General features: G+C 47.5%; 1 protein-coding gene across 9 annotated transcripts in view; it reads right to left on the bottom strand.

The window, feature by feature from the left end:
* Positions 1-12,204: 12,204 nt before the first annotated feature.
* PFKFB3 (6-phosphofructo-2-kinase/fructose-2,6-biphosphatase 3) overlaps positions 12,205-19,839 on the bottom strand; it is a 45,822-nt gene continuing 38,187 nt past the window's right edge. For 2 of the 9 annotated variants that reach the window (XM_074538702.1, XM_074538707.1), the window contains exons 14-17: positions 19,093-19,263; positions 18,054-18,076; positions 16,259-16,309; positions 12,205-14,493 (exon numbers count right to left, since the gene is read on the bottom strand). In XM_074538702.1, coding sequence (XP_074394803.1) covers positions 14,487-14,493; positions 16,259-16,309; positions 18,054-18,076; positions 19,093-19,263 — 252 coding nt within the window. In that variant the 3' untranslated portion in view covers positions 12,205-14,486. The remainder of the gene's footprint in view (positions 14,494-16,258; positions 16,310-18,053; positions 18,077-19,092; positions 19,264-19,839) is intronic. The other 7 variants (XM_074538700.1, XM_074538701.1, XM_074538703.1 and 4 more) reach the window with 7 other exon arrangements.

Below are 19,839 nucleotides of genomic sequence, written 5' to 3'. Positions count from 1 at the left end.
TGCATATCTAATGCACTCTGTTCCCAGGTTGTTCTGTAAAGCAAACTCTAGCTGGCAAGGAATTTGTTAGATTGATGCACCTAAGCAATAGGTACGGTTTGCTTCCTCATTTCCTGCCCACCCACCCAGCCTTACCAGAGCCTCTGAGCTCTGCATAAAACCACGTGCCCTTGGAGTCAGGGAGTCAGTTTGGGACCTCTGACATCCATCTGCTGAGCAAAGCCAGAAGGAGCCCCAAAAGCAGGTAACCCAGAGGCAGAAGGAGCTGTGCCAGGAGCCCCAAAAGCAGGTAACTCAAAGGCAGAAGGAGCTGTGCCAGGAGCCCCACTCCAGGTCACCCAAAGCACCTGACCCCTTCTCATGAAATTTAGATGTGGGGCTGTGGTAGGGCCATCACTTCCAGGGATGGGGCAGCGACAGTTTCTCTGAGCAACCTGTGCCCCCTTACCACCTTCTCAGCCAAGAATTTCTTCATTTTATCTGATCTTAATCTCCCCTCTTTTAGTTTAAAACCCTTCCTCCTTGTCCTCTTACCATCACCCTCCTTTTTATAATCCCCCCTTCAAGTACCAGGAGGTGTTTTAAGGAATCCCTGGAGCCTTTTCTTCCCCAGCTCTCCCCGGGGTCCTGTCTCCAGAGCAGGGGTTCTCCAGCCCTTGGAGCATCTCCATAATCTCCTCTGGACCATCTCCAGCAGCTCCACATCCTTCTGCTGTTGGAGCCCAGAGCTGGAGGCAGCTCTGCAGGTGAGAGGGCAGAGAGGGAGAATCCTCTCCCTCCACTGCTGCCCACACTTCTTGTGATGCAGCCCAGGATTCCCTTCAGCCACAACCCCAGTGAGTAAACTGGAAGGAACCCTCTCTCCGGGAGGCCACACGTAGGGAAGGATCACAAGACCAGTGCTGCTGGTTATCTCTGCTCTCAACAGCAGAGAAGGAAAAGGAGACTTCAAGCCCTGTGACCAAGCAGTGGGAGAGCTCTCCACCATCTGCCTGCTGGTAAATTAAACATGAGCTTTGCCTAAGCACACGGCAATTACTGGAAAAGGCTGACTGTGACATGTGGTGACATCCTCCCCCTCGCTTCCTCTCTGCCCCCGTGTGAACGCAGCCATGACTCCGGAGCAGCTGAGCCAGCCCAGGCAGAAACGCAAATCTCAGTCACTTCTTGCACTCACCACTGTGAAAAACGCCAATCACTCGGTTTTAAAATTTTAAAAGTTTAATAGTTATAAAAATAGTAATATAATTAGAGTAATAATAATTTGGACAATTTGAATTAGGACAATAGAAACAAAGAGTTATGGACATCTGAGTACCTTTTTCTGGGCAGCATAAGCCTAAAAAAGGACCCAGGTTAACAGAGGATTAACTCTTAAAAATAATAACCTGTTGCATATTCATACACCTCATACATGATGCATAAATTCCATTCAAACACAGGATTCTCTCTGGGCAGTGTCAACTTCTTTGTCTGAATCCTGATGGCATCATCCTGCCCAAGCAAGGCAGGAAGTTAATTTCACCTGATAATGGAGCAATAAATTCTCTTTCTCTGAAAGATTCAGGAGTCCTGTGGCTGCTATCTCAGTGTGACTCCTTTCTTTAGAAAAAAATGTATCTTACATAACATAGTTCCTATTTTAACATTTTGTTATAACCTAAAACTATATTTAACACACTACTTAAAAGAATTAATACAACATTACTTTCTAACACAACACATATAATATTCATTTTAATATTTGTGAAAAGCCAATCATAAAATACTCATTTTTCACACCACGTGTGACAGGGCTGCACTCACCAGAGAAATAACCTCTCACAGCCCCTGGCTGCCTGCAGGGAGCAGCCAAACCCACCTGCCTCCTGTTCTTTGTGGAAATGGATGGACAGAATGCCCCTGAAGTCCAGCAGTTTTATGGCTCAGGCTGGCTGCTGTTAACCTTTTCCAACCTTTTCCAACCTTTTCCTCCAGGTGTATTCCTGGAGGAATACAACAATGAACACCTGACTGTCAACTGCAAAGGGAGCTGCAAATTTTGCCAGCACGTGCCAAGAAAGGCACAGGTTTTAAATCAAAGCATCAACACTAATAAATGTAATGGCAAGAAGCTAAAGGAAGTAAATATCCAGTTTGGACATCAGTTAGAGGTTCTCCTGTGCTTTATGACTCCTCTGATCCATCAGCAGATAGTGATAGGAGAAGGAGGAACAGAGGAGAGATTTAAAAGAGGAGAGATTTGGATTAGATGTTATGAAGAAATTCTTTAGTCAAAGAGTAGTAAGGCACTAGAATAAGTTGCCAGGTGAAACTGGGACTTCCCCATCCTGGAAGTGTCCAAGGCCAGGTTGGATGGGGCTTGGAGCAACCTGGTCTCATGGAAGGTGTCCCAGCCCATGGCAGGGGGTGGAACAAGATTATCTTGAAGTTTCCTTCCAGCCCAAACCACCCTGTGATTCTGCCAGCATCTGCCCCATCAGACAACATCCCTTCTGCTGCAATCCCCCAACCCCAGCAGCTCCTGAACTGGAGGGCAGTGACCAAAGTGAGGTGAGAGCACGAGGCTGATGTGCCTGTGGGAACACTGCTTGCTTGGGATTGCCTAAAGCAGGTCCCAGGGCTGCAGAAAATCCATAACTGGGACCATGGGGGAGGATGCTGGCTCTGGAGGGCAGGGAGGATGTGTTTCCACCTTGTCTCTCTTCTGGGAGATGCCCTGGCTATGTTCTAAAGCAGAATGGGCCCCACATCTGAGCCCTGGTTTTAATCTCTTCCCACACAGGTTCGCAACTGAAACCCCTGGAGATGCAGGTGGGTCTGTGATTCTTCCTAGAGGCTCTAACAGGAATTTATCCCTCTAGGAATCACTGGAGTACCCCTGGGGATCACAGAGAGTGAGAAATGAGGCCATTCACCCCTTCTGTTAGACCCTTCCTGGACAAATAAACCAAACACAGGGTTTGAGCTCCAAGAGATCTACCCTGAATCCATTCTCTGGATCCCTCTCTGACGTCCTGGCTGCCAAGATGCACAGAGTAGCTCATGCCACTCCCAGACATAACTGTGATAGTAACAAAGACAACAATGATAAAAGTAATAAAAAACAACTTTTAAAAACACAACTTTTCTGTCTACCAAGGCCAGACCTGCCTTGGGGTGATTTGCACACATACAGACACCAGCAAAAAGGGCAACTTCCAGTGGTTCAACAACCAGAGCTGGCAGCTGAAGGGGGAAATATTTTGTGCCTCTGCCCCAAAACTGTGCAAAACCAGGTGATTTCCCACAGCTGTCCCCTTCCTTGTGCAAGGGGTGGGAACGGAGCTTCCTTCTGAGTGTTGGGGCTTTCCTGGGCTGTGCACAGTGTGGCCATGGAGTGCCTCATGCTCATGTGGCTGCAGCTGCTCCCAGTCCTGCCCAGTTCATCCATCATGGTTATTGTGCCCCTGACAGCAGAATGCTGCCCTCAGCTGTGCTCACAGACCCTGGAGTTACAATCCACACCACCCTGTGGTCCACAGGCTGCACCTGTGGTCAAGATCCTTCTCAGTGTGCCTTAAATAAGGACCTGATTTGAGGCCTCTGATTTATTTTGGGAGGGACCTTTGGAAAATAGACACCCCCAGCTGATGCATGTGCCCAGACTGGGTGATGGGCACAAAGTGGTTGCATCCCTGAGCCCTGGCATCCCCTGCACTGCTGTGGGACACAGCAGGGTCACAGCAAAACTCCACTCATGACCCCTGCCCTGACCCTGTTGGTGTGCCAGTATAAACACAGCCTGGCACGTAGAGATGCAGAGAACTTCAATTTTTGACAAACCAACATTTTCATCTCAGAAAAAAAGCTCACCCAGAAGAATCCTACATGGCTCTGCCTGCATTCCCAGCCTCACTTAAACACAGCTGACTTCTCCCAGCAGCCACAGCCTTGCCATGATCCCTGCCTGCTCAGATGAGCTCCTACAGACAGTGGCTATAAATAATCCCAGCCAGCACCAGGAATGACCTCCTTGACAGAGTTAGTTACTGCAGGCATGACCAATACACAGTGATTTAATTTGCTCTTTGCACATAGTTGCTTTGGTTAATTACCTAGAAGAGGATGCTACTGGATTTGCACCCTGGAATATTTGAGTTTTTGATGTCTTCAGTGCTGTACCCTGTCTCAGCAGAGGGGGTGATAACCCAGAGAGGGTTGAGGCTAATAGGATCTGTCTGAATCATGTCCAGGTCACCCAAGGACACCAGGCCTGATCCTGATACAGCATTTAGGTCTATTTCCTTGGGTGGATTTGTTCCTAAGCCCTCCCAGGAAATGTTTCCTTATCCAGAGGTACCTTGATCTCTGGCATTTGCCTATTGAGGCAAGAGGGGATTGTGAGTGAGAGTGCATCTCCCACGCAGCCTGGCCTTGGACTCCACCCTTTCAGACTGGACACAGACCTCTTCCAGACGTGGATTCCACAGCTGTTTATCTCAAATCATCTCTTCAAAACAATAGAGGAATTTGGCAGCTGCTGAATATTTCCCTTAAGCTTTGCACAAGGGCAAACACATCCCCTTTTGGAGTAGGGACAGTTTGCTTGCGCTCATTTAGCACTTCAACACTGAATTTCTGGGCAGTTGGTGTTTATCAGTTGTTGCTTATGTTTCTTTTGGCACTGATGTGTTTCTTTTGGCACTTCTGGCACTGATGGTTTAAGTTTTAGGTCATTCTGTGAGGAGCAAGGAGTTGGATGTAATGATCCATATGGGTCCCTTCCAACCTGAGATGTTCTACACTTCTGTAACTTTGATCCATAGCCTGGAAAAGATGCACAGACATGAGAATTCCATCCACAGCCAGTGGATGGGCTGGACATTGGGGCTCTGTGGGCTCCTGCATGCTCCTGGCAATGGCTATGCCAAAGACAAGCCATGAAACCAAATCATCTCCCCTAGACTAGCACAAAACCCCTCCAGAACACCCAAAAAGAGAAAAACTTTGCAATGCATCGCTGCCATTGAGGGCAGATCCCCAGGCTGAATTTGTGGGGAGAAAAAATAAGAAATTAAAAATTGAAGAGGCTCCTAAAGAAGCTGCAAAACTCAAATTACAGTCTCAGACACACTAGCAAACCATGGCAATGGCAGCCCAGCAGCCAAACCCAACACGTGCATAGCTCACTCTGTGGCATCCCTGTGATTGCCTGGCTTAGCTTAACCCTCCCAGCTCTGCTGAGTCGGCCTTTCTGCAGGAAAATCAGCTTCCCAGTGAGGCAAAAAGCCATCCTGGGCTGGCTGACACCTTCACAGCCCTAAATCACCCTCCAGCCCATCCTTCTGCACAGGGCAGCAGAGCTTTGCTAGGAGAGGCTTGGGGAGGAAGGTGCAGACAGGCTCAGATCAGCTTAGCAGATAGGAAGGTAATTAATAGTCTGATAACACCACCAAGGGCAGACAGGTGGGCTTTGTGCTCCAGCCCAGACCTCCCGGGCTCTCTCCCTGTCTGGGACGCTGCTGAGAGCATTTCCAGGGGTGACAGTGACACCAGAGACACCAGGCTGGGTCACAGCTGCATTCCTGAGATTGCTCCTCTCACAAGGTGCCGGAGGGTGGTCCAGCCCTATGCAAGATAAGGGCAGTGAAAACCTCATTTCATCTTTAATGAGTGATAAAAGGTCACTCCCATTCTCCCATCAGTGGTTCTTCTTTCCCCAGCATTACTCCAGGGGGAAGAAGGGAATACTTCAGGGTTTTCCAACAAGGGAATATTTTTCTTCAAAGAAGGCCCAGACTTCTCTAAAAACATCTTCAGCAAAACAGGGAAAATGATATGTCAGTTCACGAGGTCAAAAAGAGCTTCAGAAATTTTGAAAAATATCGGTTTCCATTCCATTTGGACAGGAAGGTATTTTTATTTTTATTTACATTTTAAAAAGAAGATCTCTGGTGAACCAAGATCCTTGGTTTTTCAGCCAGCTGTCACCATGAGTCCTTCAAACCCTTTATTACAACTTTTCTGGCTTAATTTGCTTCCTTCCCAGTCCCATCTCTCTCCAGGGTTTGCTGACTCCTGCAAGTGATTTTATTTAAGGGGTGCAGGTGGACTTCTTTCCCCTCTGCAACAGACCTCATCATGGGGAAAATTGTGCCAAAAAAGAGGCTTAAATCAGTCTCTGTGCAATGCTCAGAAATATTCACCATAAACCAGCAAGTCTGGAAAGGAATCCCAGTCATTATTACAAATTAATTATGATGAATATCAAATTTTTATTATTGTCTTGTGCCTTGCTTATACAGCTGCCAGTCCTTGCTGGGTAATTTATAGCCAGATAATAACCACCCTGTGCCAAGTGACTTCAAAAAGGTGGGCTCAAAAACTGCAATGACCAGCTGCATCCACACCAGTGACAGTGTAAAAATGTCACTGAGGAGGTGCCCAAATGGATGATAGGAAACTGGGAGGAAATACCAAAGCAATGCTGGAGGATGAGGCAGGCAGAGAGGATGAGGTGGGTGTGTGGCAGCAGAGACAACTGAAGCTGTCCCAGGTGAGGAGTGAGTGAGTCAGGGCACCACTGTGGTGTCACTGAGGGGAGAGGGTGACATTAATAATATCTGAAAAGGAGAGCAGGGTAAATCTCAGTCCCTGCAGAAGTGGGAGAGGCAGGAGGGAGATCAGCCATGAGCACTAGTGCCATCACTCCGACATGCAGGTGACACCCAAGGGGACACCTCTCAGAACTCAGCACATCCCTCTGGGTGTCCAGAGTTGCTGAGGACCCCATTAGGGGTCTCGGAGACCCTGGCACACAGCCCAGAACACCTGGGGATTTGATTTTGACCCCTGGAGCAAATTACCAGCTTTGTATGAGGACATGAAAGTCACACAGGTTTGAATGGTGTAATAACAAAATGATCACAGGGTGAAAATGTAGATTTTAGGATTTTTGGTATGGGGGTTATGGGGACAAGATGGAGGAACTTGGGTGTGTCCAGCCTTTCTTCTTCTTCTTCTTCTTCTTCTTCTTGTTCTCCATTTTCTGCAGTGATGTTGGCATTTTGGGATTGGTATAGAGTAGAAGTGCACTGTCTAACATAGGAGATAGGTATTGGGAATTAAGTGTAAATATGATATATGTAGTTTGTAGTAGAAAAGGACAACACCACCTCAGGAGCAATCAGAGTGCCTGTGGCTGCCCCGCTGAGCAGACCTCGGCTGGGCAGAAAGAAAATTTTATAGATAAAAATTAATAAACAACCTCAAGATTGAACAGTGAAGAGTCCAGACTCTTTCTTCAGTTGCACAGGCCAAAGCAGAGACACCCTGCACATCTTGGGGCTGCAATTATCAACAGCAACCCGAGAAACACCCAAGGACAGCATGCCAGCAGCACTGAGTGCATGGGGTGACCTGTGTGAGAGCCACAGCCTCCTGTGCGACTCTGCCACTGATGGATCAGTGCCCTGGGGTAATGAGTGGGTGGAGATGGAGCAAGAACCAGAGAAATGCGAGGTGACCTCTGCATAGTGGGACTCCCAAGGGAGGACATTGATATTTTTAGGTGCTACCAACTGTGAAAAACGCCAATAACTTGTTTTTAAAATTTTAAAAGTTTAATAGTAATAAAATGGTTATAAAAATAGTAATATAATTAGAGTAATAATAATTTGGACAGTTTGGATTAGGACAACACGAGACAATAGAAACAAAGAGTTACAGACAGTCTGGGTACCTTTTCTGGGCAGCATAAACCCAAAAAAGGACCCACGTTAACAGAGGATTTACCCTTAAAAACAATAACCTGTTGCATATTCATACACCTCATACATGATGCATAAATTCCATTCAAACACAGGATTCTCTCTGGGCAGTGTCAGCTTCTTCCTCTGAATCCTGATGGCATCATCCTGCCCAAGTGAGGCAGGAAGAAGTTCATTTCTCCTGATAACGGGGCAATAAATTCTCTTTCTCTGAAAGATTCTGGTGTCCTGTGGCTGCTATCTCAGTGTGAGTTCTTTCTTTAGAAAAAAAGTATCCTACATAGCATAGTTTCTATTTTAACATTTTGTTATAACCTAAAACTATATTTACCACACTACTTAAGAGAATTAATACAGCATTGCTTTCTAACACAAGACATATAATATTCATTTTAATATTTGCAAAAAGCCAATCATAAAATACTCATTTTTCACACCAACATGTAAGCCTACACATCCCCTGCTAGTCAGAAAACCTTCTCCTCTCTTCATCTCCAGCTCTGCCCACAGGTTGGCACCCAGCTGTGGTGGCGGCATCCAGCACAGCCTCTCCAGTCTGGTTTGGATGACATTTATCAAAATGCTGGGTTTTTCTTCTGCTGATGCTCAGGCACTCATTTGGGTGGATGGAGGCAGCAAAAGGCAAGACCCAGCTCTGGAAATACCTCCTCATAATGACCAAAATCACAGCTTAATTGTGGGGTTTGAGCTGCAGCTAGAAATGTCTGGATTTGGGGCTGTGCTCATTCTTGAGCTGTCCTCCCCCATGGTAATTATTCGTTAGGTCTTAATTACTGTTTCTCTTTGTAGCTCTAATTCAGCTGCATTTTTTGGTCACAACCTCTGCTGCCACCCACTTCTCTTACTACTTCTGTGAGCCACCGACATCAAATCAGTACAAAGAGCACTCAGAAACCTCTTAAAGATCAAATAGTGTTTGCTGGTGTCTGGCCAGGAGTGGGTGCAGTATCAGAGTCTGCATCTTCTACTAGAGGGAGAAGCAATTCATAAAGCCTGGAGGATCCTGAATGTTGTCCCTTCAGACCATGTTAGAGCTGAATCTTAGATCAGCAAGGAAAAAAATCTTCTCCCTGTGCAGGAAGCTGGGTGGACAGATGCATCAGCTGGGTTTTATCTTGCTTGCCCTGAAGCTCACCAGACTCAGTAACAGTTGTCACAGTGCAAATTAGATTTTCCTTAGGATTGTGGGAGATAACATCCAGGGAAGACCTCTCAAGGCATTTATCCCACCATCAGCTGAGCTGGAGCTGCTGGGTACTCCCATGTCCTCCCCAGAGCAGACACAGCTCCTGGGGTGGAGCACAGAGCCAGGGGGATCATGAGAGATGAAGCCAGCCTTGATGTAGGCACTGCAAATTAATTTCCTAGAATGGAATCATAGGATGGTTTGCGTTGGAAGGGACGTTTAAAGGTTATCTTGTCCAACCCCCCTGCAACGAGCAGGAACATCTTCAGCTAGATCAGATTTATGGGATTATGTCAATGCTTTTGGTGTTGACTCTTACCACTACTCCTCCATCCACATCTTTCAGCAGTGCTGACAAATAAATTCAGTTTTGATACACTTTTTCTACTTACCACACCACTCAGCCTCAAAGAGGACAGAGCTGGACACACAGACAAGGGAAATTAGGGAAAAATATTCACACTCACACAGCTTTCCATTAACTGTGAATGCAGCAGGGGCTCCCCTGGGGATGGGGAAGGGACCCTGACATTTGGCAGAGTTTAGGAGCAGCAAGACTGATTTACACAGAGCTAGAACCCAGCCAGATCTCTGGCCACCTCCATGAGAACTGTGTGTCTACAAAATGCCTCTAAGCCATTCAAACCCTTCCCAATACCTCCACTTCCATCTAAAAAAGAACAAGGGGGACATGATTTATGCCATATCTCAACATAAATATTCCTTCCTAGGACATCTTGGTTGCAACAAAACTGCCCAAGTGCACCTAGAAATATTGCAAATAATTCCTGCTAGAGCCCCTTGCGAAGCAATTCCTGAGAACAGCATTTTCCTTTTATCTTTTTTCTCACAGATGGATAAAAAAGGAATAAAACCCCTCCAATCCCATGAGTGAGGGCAGCCCCTCCCCAGCCCGAGGCAGGTGAGCGGTGCAGGCTGTGCTCCATCCAATGTGCTGCATTGTGAAGGTTTGCCCGTGGTTGAGTTAATCCCAGACACATTCCTGAGCCATCAATCAGAGCTGAGTCAGCCAGCGTGACTGCTCTGCCCTTTTTATTTTTTTTTTTTTAGCCATCACAAGTTCTCTGCCTTGCTTGCCAGCAGTGAGCTGGGGGTTATTCTTTTTTTTTTTTTTAAATAAAAATGGGGCTTGACTGGGAGCAGGGAAATGTTCCTGCTGTCAGAGTATAACCTTTAAAGCTGCGCTGCCTCAAGGAGCTTCCCCTCTCTGGGATGCTGCTACAAAATTCATCACATGGAAGGAAAATTAAGGATGCTGCTGCCTGGGATGGCCTTAGCTCCCCTCCCTCACTTGGGGTTGGTGTGACACAAGCCCCATCCTGCACATGGAAAACAGAACAGATTTTTGGAGCGGGGGGATTTTCTTACAGAGCAACCTTGCAAATGCTGCCCAAAGCCATTCTCGGGGAGGCAAAACCTTCCCCTCTCACCGTGCTCTTCCCACAAGGACAAGGATTTATCAGTGCTTCCAAAGAGCCCCTGGGGAGGGCAGGGGAGCTGCACTGCTGTTGTGGCTTCGTGTGACCTCAGCCCACTCCATGCTGGAGGTGTTATCAGAGCCCCTGCAGGGCTCCCTGTGAGGAGGGTGCAAGGCCACATTCATTGCCCTAAAACAAGTGTTGTGTCTCTGCTTGGCTCAAGGAGACAGCCAGGTTGCTAGAGATAAAAAGAATTACTAAAAAAAAATTTAAATCTAGTGGCTGCTGGATTTTCTGGGGTCCTCCCTGTCCTCAGGATGCACACAGGGATGAGCATGGCCACAATCTCACACCTCAGCATGGCCACCTACAAAATATTACTGCAGGTGCCTCAATCACATTTAAAATGAGAGAACACCCTCCTTGGTGAGAGGGCCTGGAGCACAGAGCAGCTGGGAGAAGGGAGATGATCCCTGTGCACCCCAAAAAGCTCTGGCCCAAAGCAAGGCCCGACAGGCCCTGCCAGGCCAGGGGAGAGCAGAGCAAGGGCTGCACATCACCAGCAGGAGCCAAACCATGGAACTGAGCTGGGATGAACAATACTCTGCACCTTTTAGCCCCTTCAGCTCCCCACAAGCTTTTAGAGATACAACTCCCATAGTGGGACAAGCCTCTAATCACAGAACCCAAGGCCTGCTCCCAAAAATCATGTAAAATTGCACCTTTTCCTGCCTTCTTCCACTTTTTCACTGGAACAATAAATGACTATTAAATTAATTAATAAAAAACCCACACATATAGTTTTACAGGGAACTTAAATTGCAGGTGGCAGCTGCTCTTTTCCTGCCCTTTATTCAGCACCCAGGTATTTGATTTCAAGAACCAGACTAGGTTTGAATAAATCCCTAGTCCTGCCTAATTTGCACCCTAGGTTTAGATCTACGCAGGACAAGTCCCAATACATCACTTTTTCTATCCAAGAGTGATGGAGCACATAGAGCTTGGGAGGCATTTGTTAGTTCTAAGTAGGTGTTAACACTTACAGAATTCATAGAATGGTTTGAAAAACATCTTCTACTAGACCAGGGTGCTCCAAGCCCCCTTCAACTTAGCCTTGGACACTTCCAGGCATGGAGCATCCACAACCTCTCTTTTATGGCAATTATTATTTATGAGGCACAGGAACACATGAATTCTGACACAAGGAAGAACCAGATCACATCTGTATTTCAAGATATTTTATTGGTCCAGCAACTGCAAAATATACAAATTTCTGAAAGGCATACCCTGTTTTTAAGCTGGCACAGCTTTATATCAGGCAATTATTCCAGATGTATTTACAGAACAGTTAACATATCACAAATCAAAAAAAAAGTAATCCCAAGTAACTACACCCTTCTCTCCAAGCTTTGCAGTATACATTAAATAAATAAAAAGCGCTTTGCTATTTAAAAAAAAATTAAAAAAATAAATTCAAGTATCACAAAGGAAAACAAACCAGAGAGCAAAAAAAGAAAGGTGGGGGAAGAAATCATTGGTGTGGTTTGACATGTCCTCTCTGCCAATCTGCCTTGGCTGTGGCATCAACGGCCCAGGCCTTGGCTCTGTTAACCAAAAAGCTGGACAGCAATTTTTTTGGGGCAGTTGTGATGGCACAGGGTTGACACCATCCCAACCCCTCCAGCACATGATAAACTCAGGAAAGCAGTTTTCCCAAAGCTGGAAAAAAAATACCATGTTCAAATTCCAGATTTCTGTAGACCTACTGAGACATCTATTATTACTAAAGGATGAAAGTTTAGGGCCATTTTGGGTATTTTCTGTTTTTTTTTTTTTATATATATATTTATATATATACACACACAAACACACACCAAAACATCCGCGCAATTACACGTGTACAGGATCGATCTCGGGGTAGCCACACGTCATGTTTGTATTTGCTGGCTTATCTTTTTGCAGCAGCAGCAGCAGCAGCAGGAGGAGAGAGATAAAACTCCCCACGAAGGAGGAAGCTGAAAAGAGCCAAGTGAGTGGCCTCCCCAAAACATTCATTTATCTGGAAGGCAGAGAAACCCAAAGCGCAGCTGCCACCCAGGGCACACGGAGGGGGAAGCCTGCTTTTAATGAGGTTGTTAAAACAGAAATAAAGCAGAGCAGGGTGGGAGGAGTGTTCTTTGCTTTATCTGTACAGGACTATGATACACATATGCACAAGCTGACACAGGCAGGGCAGTGCCAGGACTGTCACCCCATGGGACACGGGCTGAGCGTGGCCCCGGAGCCCTCCCGCCGTCGGTGCCGCTCCAGCGCGGAGCGCGAGGCACTGTGGTTCACCTTTTCCCAAAGGAAAAAAACAGACCAAACCCACCCCCAAAATAGGCACACACCCTCAAAGAGATCATTTCTCCACCAAACATCTCTGATCCCATCTCTGGGGATGGTGTTCCCTACACAGGATGCTGGGGAATGCCATGGGAAGGATGAATCCAAAGAGTTGCCCACCCCTGGTTCCCCAGCCTAGTGCTGCAGGAGTGGGGGGCTGCCTTCACCTCCTGCCTCCAGCAAATAAAAAAAAAGTGAGATGGGCATGGAGAAGATGTTGCATATAGATGGGGGGGAAAAAAAACCCAACCCAAAACCCTAAAAAAAAAAAATCCAAAGTCCACAGATTTCTGCACAAAGCAATAGTGGTAAATTGCCATTTTTAACTGCTGTCTCCCAGCCCAGGACAGGCTGTCTGCCAGGGATCTTATGGATCAAACCACTGGGAGCTGGCTGATGGAGTCAGTCAGGTCCTCACCCTGTTCCCCCCACCTCAAACACTGTAACTACTATTATTTTGTAGTCCCAGCTTTCCAGCATGCAAAATACAATTAAAAACAAACAGAAAAAGTTGCCTGTATTCAGGCTTCCCCTGTTAAGGGGCACAACTAGGAAAAAAAAAGTAGTTATGCTTCTGCCACAAATAAAGTGCAAAAACCAAGCAGTTTCTAAGTATACACATACACACACAGATGTGTGTGCATGTATATATAAAAGTAAAAAAATACAGACAAAACTGTCCCTTCTTGTGGCTCTTTGCAGTCAGACAGGGACTCCTGCAACCCAGCCAGACCTCTGGCCACTTCCATGAGACCTGTGTGTCTACAAAATGCATCTAAGCCTAGGGATTCAAACCCTTCCCAATACCTCCACTTCCAGCTAAAAAAGAAGAAAGGGGAGATGAAGTACCAGCACAGCACCTCAAACAGTGCCCAGCCTCCCCAAAATTCAACCCATGCCTGAACTAAGACCATCCCTGGGTGCTCCCCAAGATGAAAGCATCGCCCAAGCCCCTGCTGGCATGGTTCCTCATGCACTGCAGGCATCTTTCAACCAGTTTTAGCAGCAGATAAAACTGCAAACCCCTTTAAGATAAATTGATTTTTTAAAAAAAAGTGAAAGAATGGGTTGGTTTTTTTTTTATTAAACCCAGCAGTTCTTGCAGTGAAGGAGTTCACACAGCTGCTGTCCTGGTGCTCACAGATGTGCATGAGCCAGGCTGGCATGTGTGACCAGCTGTAGTGTGGGTGAGGGACTGCAGCACAGCATGTTAGGGGCTTATTCAAAAGTAATTAACAACATTAATAATAATTAAAAAATAACGCAAAACCGCTTTACCCATCCCCCCTTCCCCCTATTTCTCTACTAATCCCGCACCATCCACATATATACACACCCCACCCAGAGACAGATGGGTACCAATCATCTATACAGAAGATCAAAAACCACTGAAAAGAGAAGAAAATGAAACTCCTGTGCACTACAGAAGCACTTTACAGCTCGCTACGACCTAACAGGATGCCGGAGAGGAGAGCAAACGCTGCAGCCTGAAGAGCTGGCGGTGACCCTGGGATGGAGCTGGGCTCCTCCTGGGCTCTCCTGCATCCCTCCCCACTGAGCAGAGCAGGGTTTGGGGCAGGGGGAGCAGAGCCAGCCCCGCCTGGGTTGGAAGCAAGCTTCGGGAATGGCGATGGGATGGGAAGCTGGCGGCGCCGGCGGCCTCACAGCGGTGCCCACGGAGTCACGACGGCTTCTGGGAGTTGTTCATGTTCTGCAATGAGAGGGGAAGGAGGGGTTGGGGTCAGGCTCCAGCCCAGCAGCACCTTCTAGGAACACATGAACACAGCCACACACGGGTCACCACAAAGCACCCACCACAGAGGGGAGGACACTGCCCAGCCGAGGAGAGAGGCAGTGACTGACCCACTGCTCAGCTCCTTGTCACAGACATCTTTTATGAAAAATCCTGTCCTTAGGATTTTTCCTCCTGAGAAGCTGAGAGGCCTCAGGAACAAAATGTAAACAATGGTTATCTGCTGCTGTGGAATGCAACAGGTGCATCTGTGATTGGTCTCATGGGGTTGTTTCTAATTAATGCAATCACAGTCAGCTGGTTCGGACTCTCTGTCCAAGCCACAAACCTTGGCTTGGACATTATCATTCTTTCCTTTTCTATTCTTAGCTAACCTTCTGATGAAGGTCTTTCTTCTATTCTTTTTAGTATAGTTTTAATGCAATATAATATATATCATAAAATAATAAATCAGCCTTCTGAAACATGGAGTCAGATCCTTCATCTCTTCCCTCATCCTCAGACCCCTGTGAACACTGTCACAAGCCCCTCCTCAAGCATTGCCTGGCTTTAATTAGCGGTTTAGAATTTAGATATCCCTAAAAACTGAGCTGAAGCCCTCCTGATACTGTCGAGGCAGGGATGGAGTGTAAGACTCCAGTCTTCAGAAGGTGGATCAGAAGGCAATTTAATGAAGGTAGTGGGACTGGACATGGCACTTGGTGCTACAGTCTAGTTGAGGTGTGAGGGCATGGGGTTGGACTCGATTTTAGAGGTCTCTTCCAACCTCATTATTCTGTGATTCTATGTGTGACTGGCTAAGGTGAGACTTTGGTCTCAAAGTAAAAACCCCTCACACTATTGGTGACTATGAATAGCACACTCTGGAGAACCATATCTATAAACAATGATTAAAGAAGGAGAAATAATTGGTTTTTTAATTCTTTTCTCAGCCTGGGAGAAATTATCTCTGTTCTTTCTTTGACCAAGCTGAGAATATCCACACCCTCTCACCCCACCCTGTCTGTCCTTCTGAAGCTGCTCTTTGGTCAAGGCAAGGTGACAGAGGACCATGGTCTTCATTTAAGCCAAATTAAACATCTCTCTCTTGCTCCCCTTGAGGGTGGGCAGTGTCCCCCCTGCCTGCAAAGGGCAAGGCCATTGTTTGTCCATCCTTGGCAATGCCAAGAACAGGCAGCTCCTGCTGGCCATGCCAAGGACCACCCACCACCAGAGAGGTAGAGCAGCAGCACAACTGCCCTGGTGACACTCCATGAGGTCTCATGGGCCTGAGACACACCCCAGACACAGCCCTGGTACAGGATGATGACAACAGGTACCCACCAGCACGTGGTGAGGACCACAAAACCAGAGACAACCAGCTACACACAAGCAGGAGCAGCCCCCAGAAGAGATCTGCTCCAGGAAAAGCCCAGGGGGACCACAAGGACATTGCCCAACTCACAGAACTACATGGAACAAGGTAGGGGAAAAAGGGACTAGGAAACAGCTAGGAAGGATTCTCTTTTTTTTGTTTTGTTTGTTTGGTTTGGTTTTTGGCAGTTTTTTTTTGTTTGTTGGTTGGTTTTTTGAGTTTTTTTAATGCTTTTACTACCTAAGCTGCTCCTAAAAGCACCAGCAATCCCAGCCAGGCTACAAGGCAGAGCAGGCTGAGCTGTTCTCTCTGTTGCCTAAGGAGACAGGAGGAGGGTGAGGAAAAGCCACATGCACCACAGCCATTTACCTTGGAAATATTAGCAAAGAGAAAACTTTGAGAAAGTGACAAACGGGTCTTCTTTTTAAGCATGAAAAGTGAAGGGAAGAAGAAGGGAAGGGGGGAATCAGGTGACTGTTCAAAAGTGCACTTTGGATCACAAAGCAAGCAAAAGGAAAAGAAACCATCACGCCAGGTAACCCCACATCTACCAGCCACCCTAGGTGTCCCCTGGTCCTCCTGGATGGGGATCAAGACCCCAACAGTGAGGGCTGATGCAGTGAAGCTCCTATACCAACCCAGGCTCATGATTCAAGCTGTGACAGAGGCACTTTCCACCTCCCCAGCCCCTTACAGGAGGTGACAGTGAGGGACAAAGCAGTGTGCAGGGCAGCAGCCTCCCAGAGCTAGCAGCAGTGTGAGTGTCACCAAGCCTTGGGGTTGGCATGTCCCCATGGGTCCCACAAAGTCCCACACTAGGAGGGGGACACAGGCTCCCAGCAGCTGGAGATTTAAACTTGCTGCTGCCAGCCCACACCTGGTGTGGGTAAAACCATCACTGCCTGCTCCAGCAAAATCTGACACATCCATCTCCAAATTCAACACCTGAGGGTGTTTCCAGCCTCCCAGCCAGCACCAAGGCATGCAGTGCCTTTTGTTCCAATAAACATGTGAAAAGGGTGGAGGGAAGGATGGACAAAACCTAAAATGCTTTCAGAGCAACCCAAGAGGAGCAGGTCTCATCAGGGGCTTTCCTGGCCATGAGCAGCAAGGGGAGGATCACAGGCATGCAGGCCATGCTGAGCAACTCAACTTCTACACTCAGTGATCTCACCTAACCCAGCCACCAGCAAAGCCAAGTGCAACAGTCCTAACTTCCCTTTTCTCAAAAATGTTTACTCTAAAAGGGGAAGAATTATGAGATTCAAAAGCTGCTACAGGCAGCAGGGCTGAGCTCTGGCCTGGCCATGGTAGAGCAGATCCCTCCATCTTCAGCCCACAAAACAACCCAAGTCAGGGATGCCCACAGACTGATTTAAACTGCCCTCAGAGGGCAAAAAGACCCCCTGGACACTGCCCAGTATCAGCTCAGCCTCAACGTCTTCCCAGCCTTTGAGAAGACCTCTGAGCACACAACTGCTGCTCTCAACTCAATGTAGCATTAACTCAATCCAAAGGCTTCAAATTTACCCAGAAGCTGTCCTGTTCCTGTTCCTCAGGGATATAACAGCCCTAAGCCAAGCTGCCAGAGCCTTGATTACTCATCATTAATGCATTAAATGCTCATGGTGTTTTGCTTTCTTAACAGAGCCAGAGAAGGGCAAATTCCATTCACTCTGCCCACAACACCTAGGCTGTTTCCAAAATCCAAGTTTGCAGATGGCTGGTCCCAGGATCATCCAGCTCCAGAAAACATATTGCTGAGAAGGTCAGAGGCTTCTCAGATACCTCTCTGGTGCCATCACTTACAACCCAGAGCCCTCAGGAAGGACAGAGCACCCAGGTCTCTCACCTACAGTACAACATGCTATCACAGAGGAGACAGCTCCAGGAAAATCCCACAGCATCACCAGCAGAGTGAAAATCATAATTTGCCTAATTTCACAACAAAACTGCGACATTCCATCCAGCTAGGATACAAACCAGCACCCACACTCTCCTCTTTACCTTTCCTAAAACAAATCCCCCCCAAACCAGCAGAACATGAACTCCAAGAAATCCACACCCCGTGCGGATATTGCAACAACAGAACAACCCAGCAGGATGGCAAGAGACATGGAAAAAAAGGGTTGGAAAGGGGAATAAGAGGCAAGAAGGTACTTACAGGCATGCCTTCCCTAGTAAAGGCTGCAGAGAGACAGAGAGAACAGAGAGAGGTGTCAGTAACTCTGTGCCACACCGGGCAGAGGACAGTGGACAGCAGCGAGGGGCACTGGGCAGCCAGAGCTGGCAAAAGGTTTTTTTGTGAGGCTCAACCAGCCCAAGCAGAGCCCTGGGAGCTGACACAGACCCAGCTGTCCTGGGAGGCTCATGCAAAGCAGCAACCAAGCAGAGCAGTGGTGGAGCACAGAGCCATTCCTAACCTGGGCAAGGAGGGGACATCACACCAACACAGACAGCAGGGAGAGGGGCTGGGCAAGACAGCCACACCCAACAGGCAGCTGGTGGGGAGGGCAGCATGGCAAAGGCTCCTGTAGATCATACAGGACTCCTCAGTGAGCTTAGGAGAGGGGTTTGTGCCTGGGAAAGTGAGCAGCAAGCAAAGCCTCTCTTGCTATGTCCCTTCATGGGTGGGTGACAGAGAAGAGGACACATGAGCACCATGGCAGGGTTTCACCCAGGTTCACCACACCAGGAGCCTTCTACTCAATTTTGGTCCATTTTGCCTACAGCTCCAGCACGAAGGAGACCCTTCCAGCCAAAGAAGAGTCTTGGCAGCAGCTCCTCCTTCAGAGAAGCACAAGAGCATTTGATTTACTGCCATGGCCAGGCCTACAACAGAGCCAAGCACACCCAGAGGGAGGGAAGGCACGACCCCTTTGCTCCTGCTCACTCCAGGGAGGAGACCCCTCAGGAGGCTGATGGCACTAAATTAATGCAGCCTAGAGCTTGGTGGAAGTTGATGGTGCTCTCAAAACACAAGAGAGGATCAACAGCGACCCAAGGCAGGGAGGGGCAGCAGCCATGGGGAGGAAGATGCATCTCAGACAGCAGCACAGCTCACGACAAGTGCAAGCAGCTCCTCAGCTTCAGGAGTGGACAGGAGGACAACAAACAATAAAACAACGAGAACAACAACAAAAAAAAAAAAAAGAAAAAAAAAGGAAATAAGAAAAAAAAAAAAAAAGAAGAGTTCAACTAACTTGTCCCGGCATCTGCGTGGGCACTTCCTGAGGAACACAGCCTGGCAGGGCAGGAGAAACAGCCACATGCTCCTCCAAGCTGTTGATGCGAGGTTTTTTGGTGGGCTCAGGGCTTGCTAGAGGGGTAACGCTATTACGTCTCATGAGCGGGTTAGGTCCCTTCTTTGCTTCCTAAATTAAAGTGAGACAAAGAAAATAAAAGTAAATATAAAAAAATAAAGCAAAATAAAGGGAAAAAGGAAGAAGGCGACAGTTATAAAGGAAAAAAAAAGAAGCAAGTTGCTTTGGTTTTCTTTTTTTTAAATCTTAGAGTGGTCTCTGCTTTTCCCCACAGTCACTGTCCATGAGCAAAGGATGCACTGAAAGTCTCTGGGCACAAAAATAAAAAAACCCTGATGCAAAACGCTTCTTAAGAGCACAGAAGGGGAAGGGAGGAAAAAAAATGGCTCTGCACTCAGATATGAGACAGATTTTCTCCTTATCTGAGTCTCAGCTGACAAAAAAAAAAGTAACTACAGGTAGCTGAACACACCCAGCAGCCAACAAGCCAAGACTCTGCAGGACACAGAGGTGCCCATCAGTCTCCTCCTCAAGGCTGGTCCCTCCACCCAGAGAGAGGAGTGAAAGCAAGAAGAGGGAAGATGAGCCAGCCCAGGCTGATCAGGAAGATCTGGGGCATGGGAGCAGAGCAGGCAGTGAGGGTCAGCACCACGCCAAGCTCCAACTCAAGCAAGGGGGATGGAGGCA

This window comes from Zonotrichia albicollis, chromosome 4 (genome assembly GCF_047830755.1).
Source record: "Zonotrichia albicollis isolate bZonAlb1 chromosome 4, bZonAlb1.hap1, whole genome shotgun sequence".
Taxonomy (NCBI): Eukaryota; Metazoa; Chordata; class Aves; order Passeriformes; family Passerellidae; genus Zonotrichia; species Zonotrichia albicollis.
Note: the sequence above shows the minus strand (reverse complement) of the source record. Positions and strands in the feature narration are given on the sequence as shown.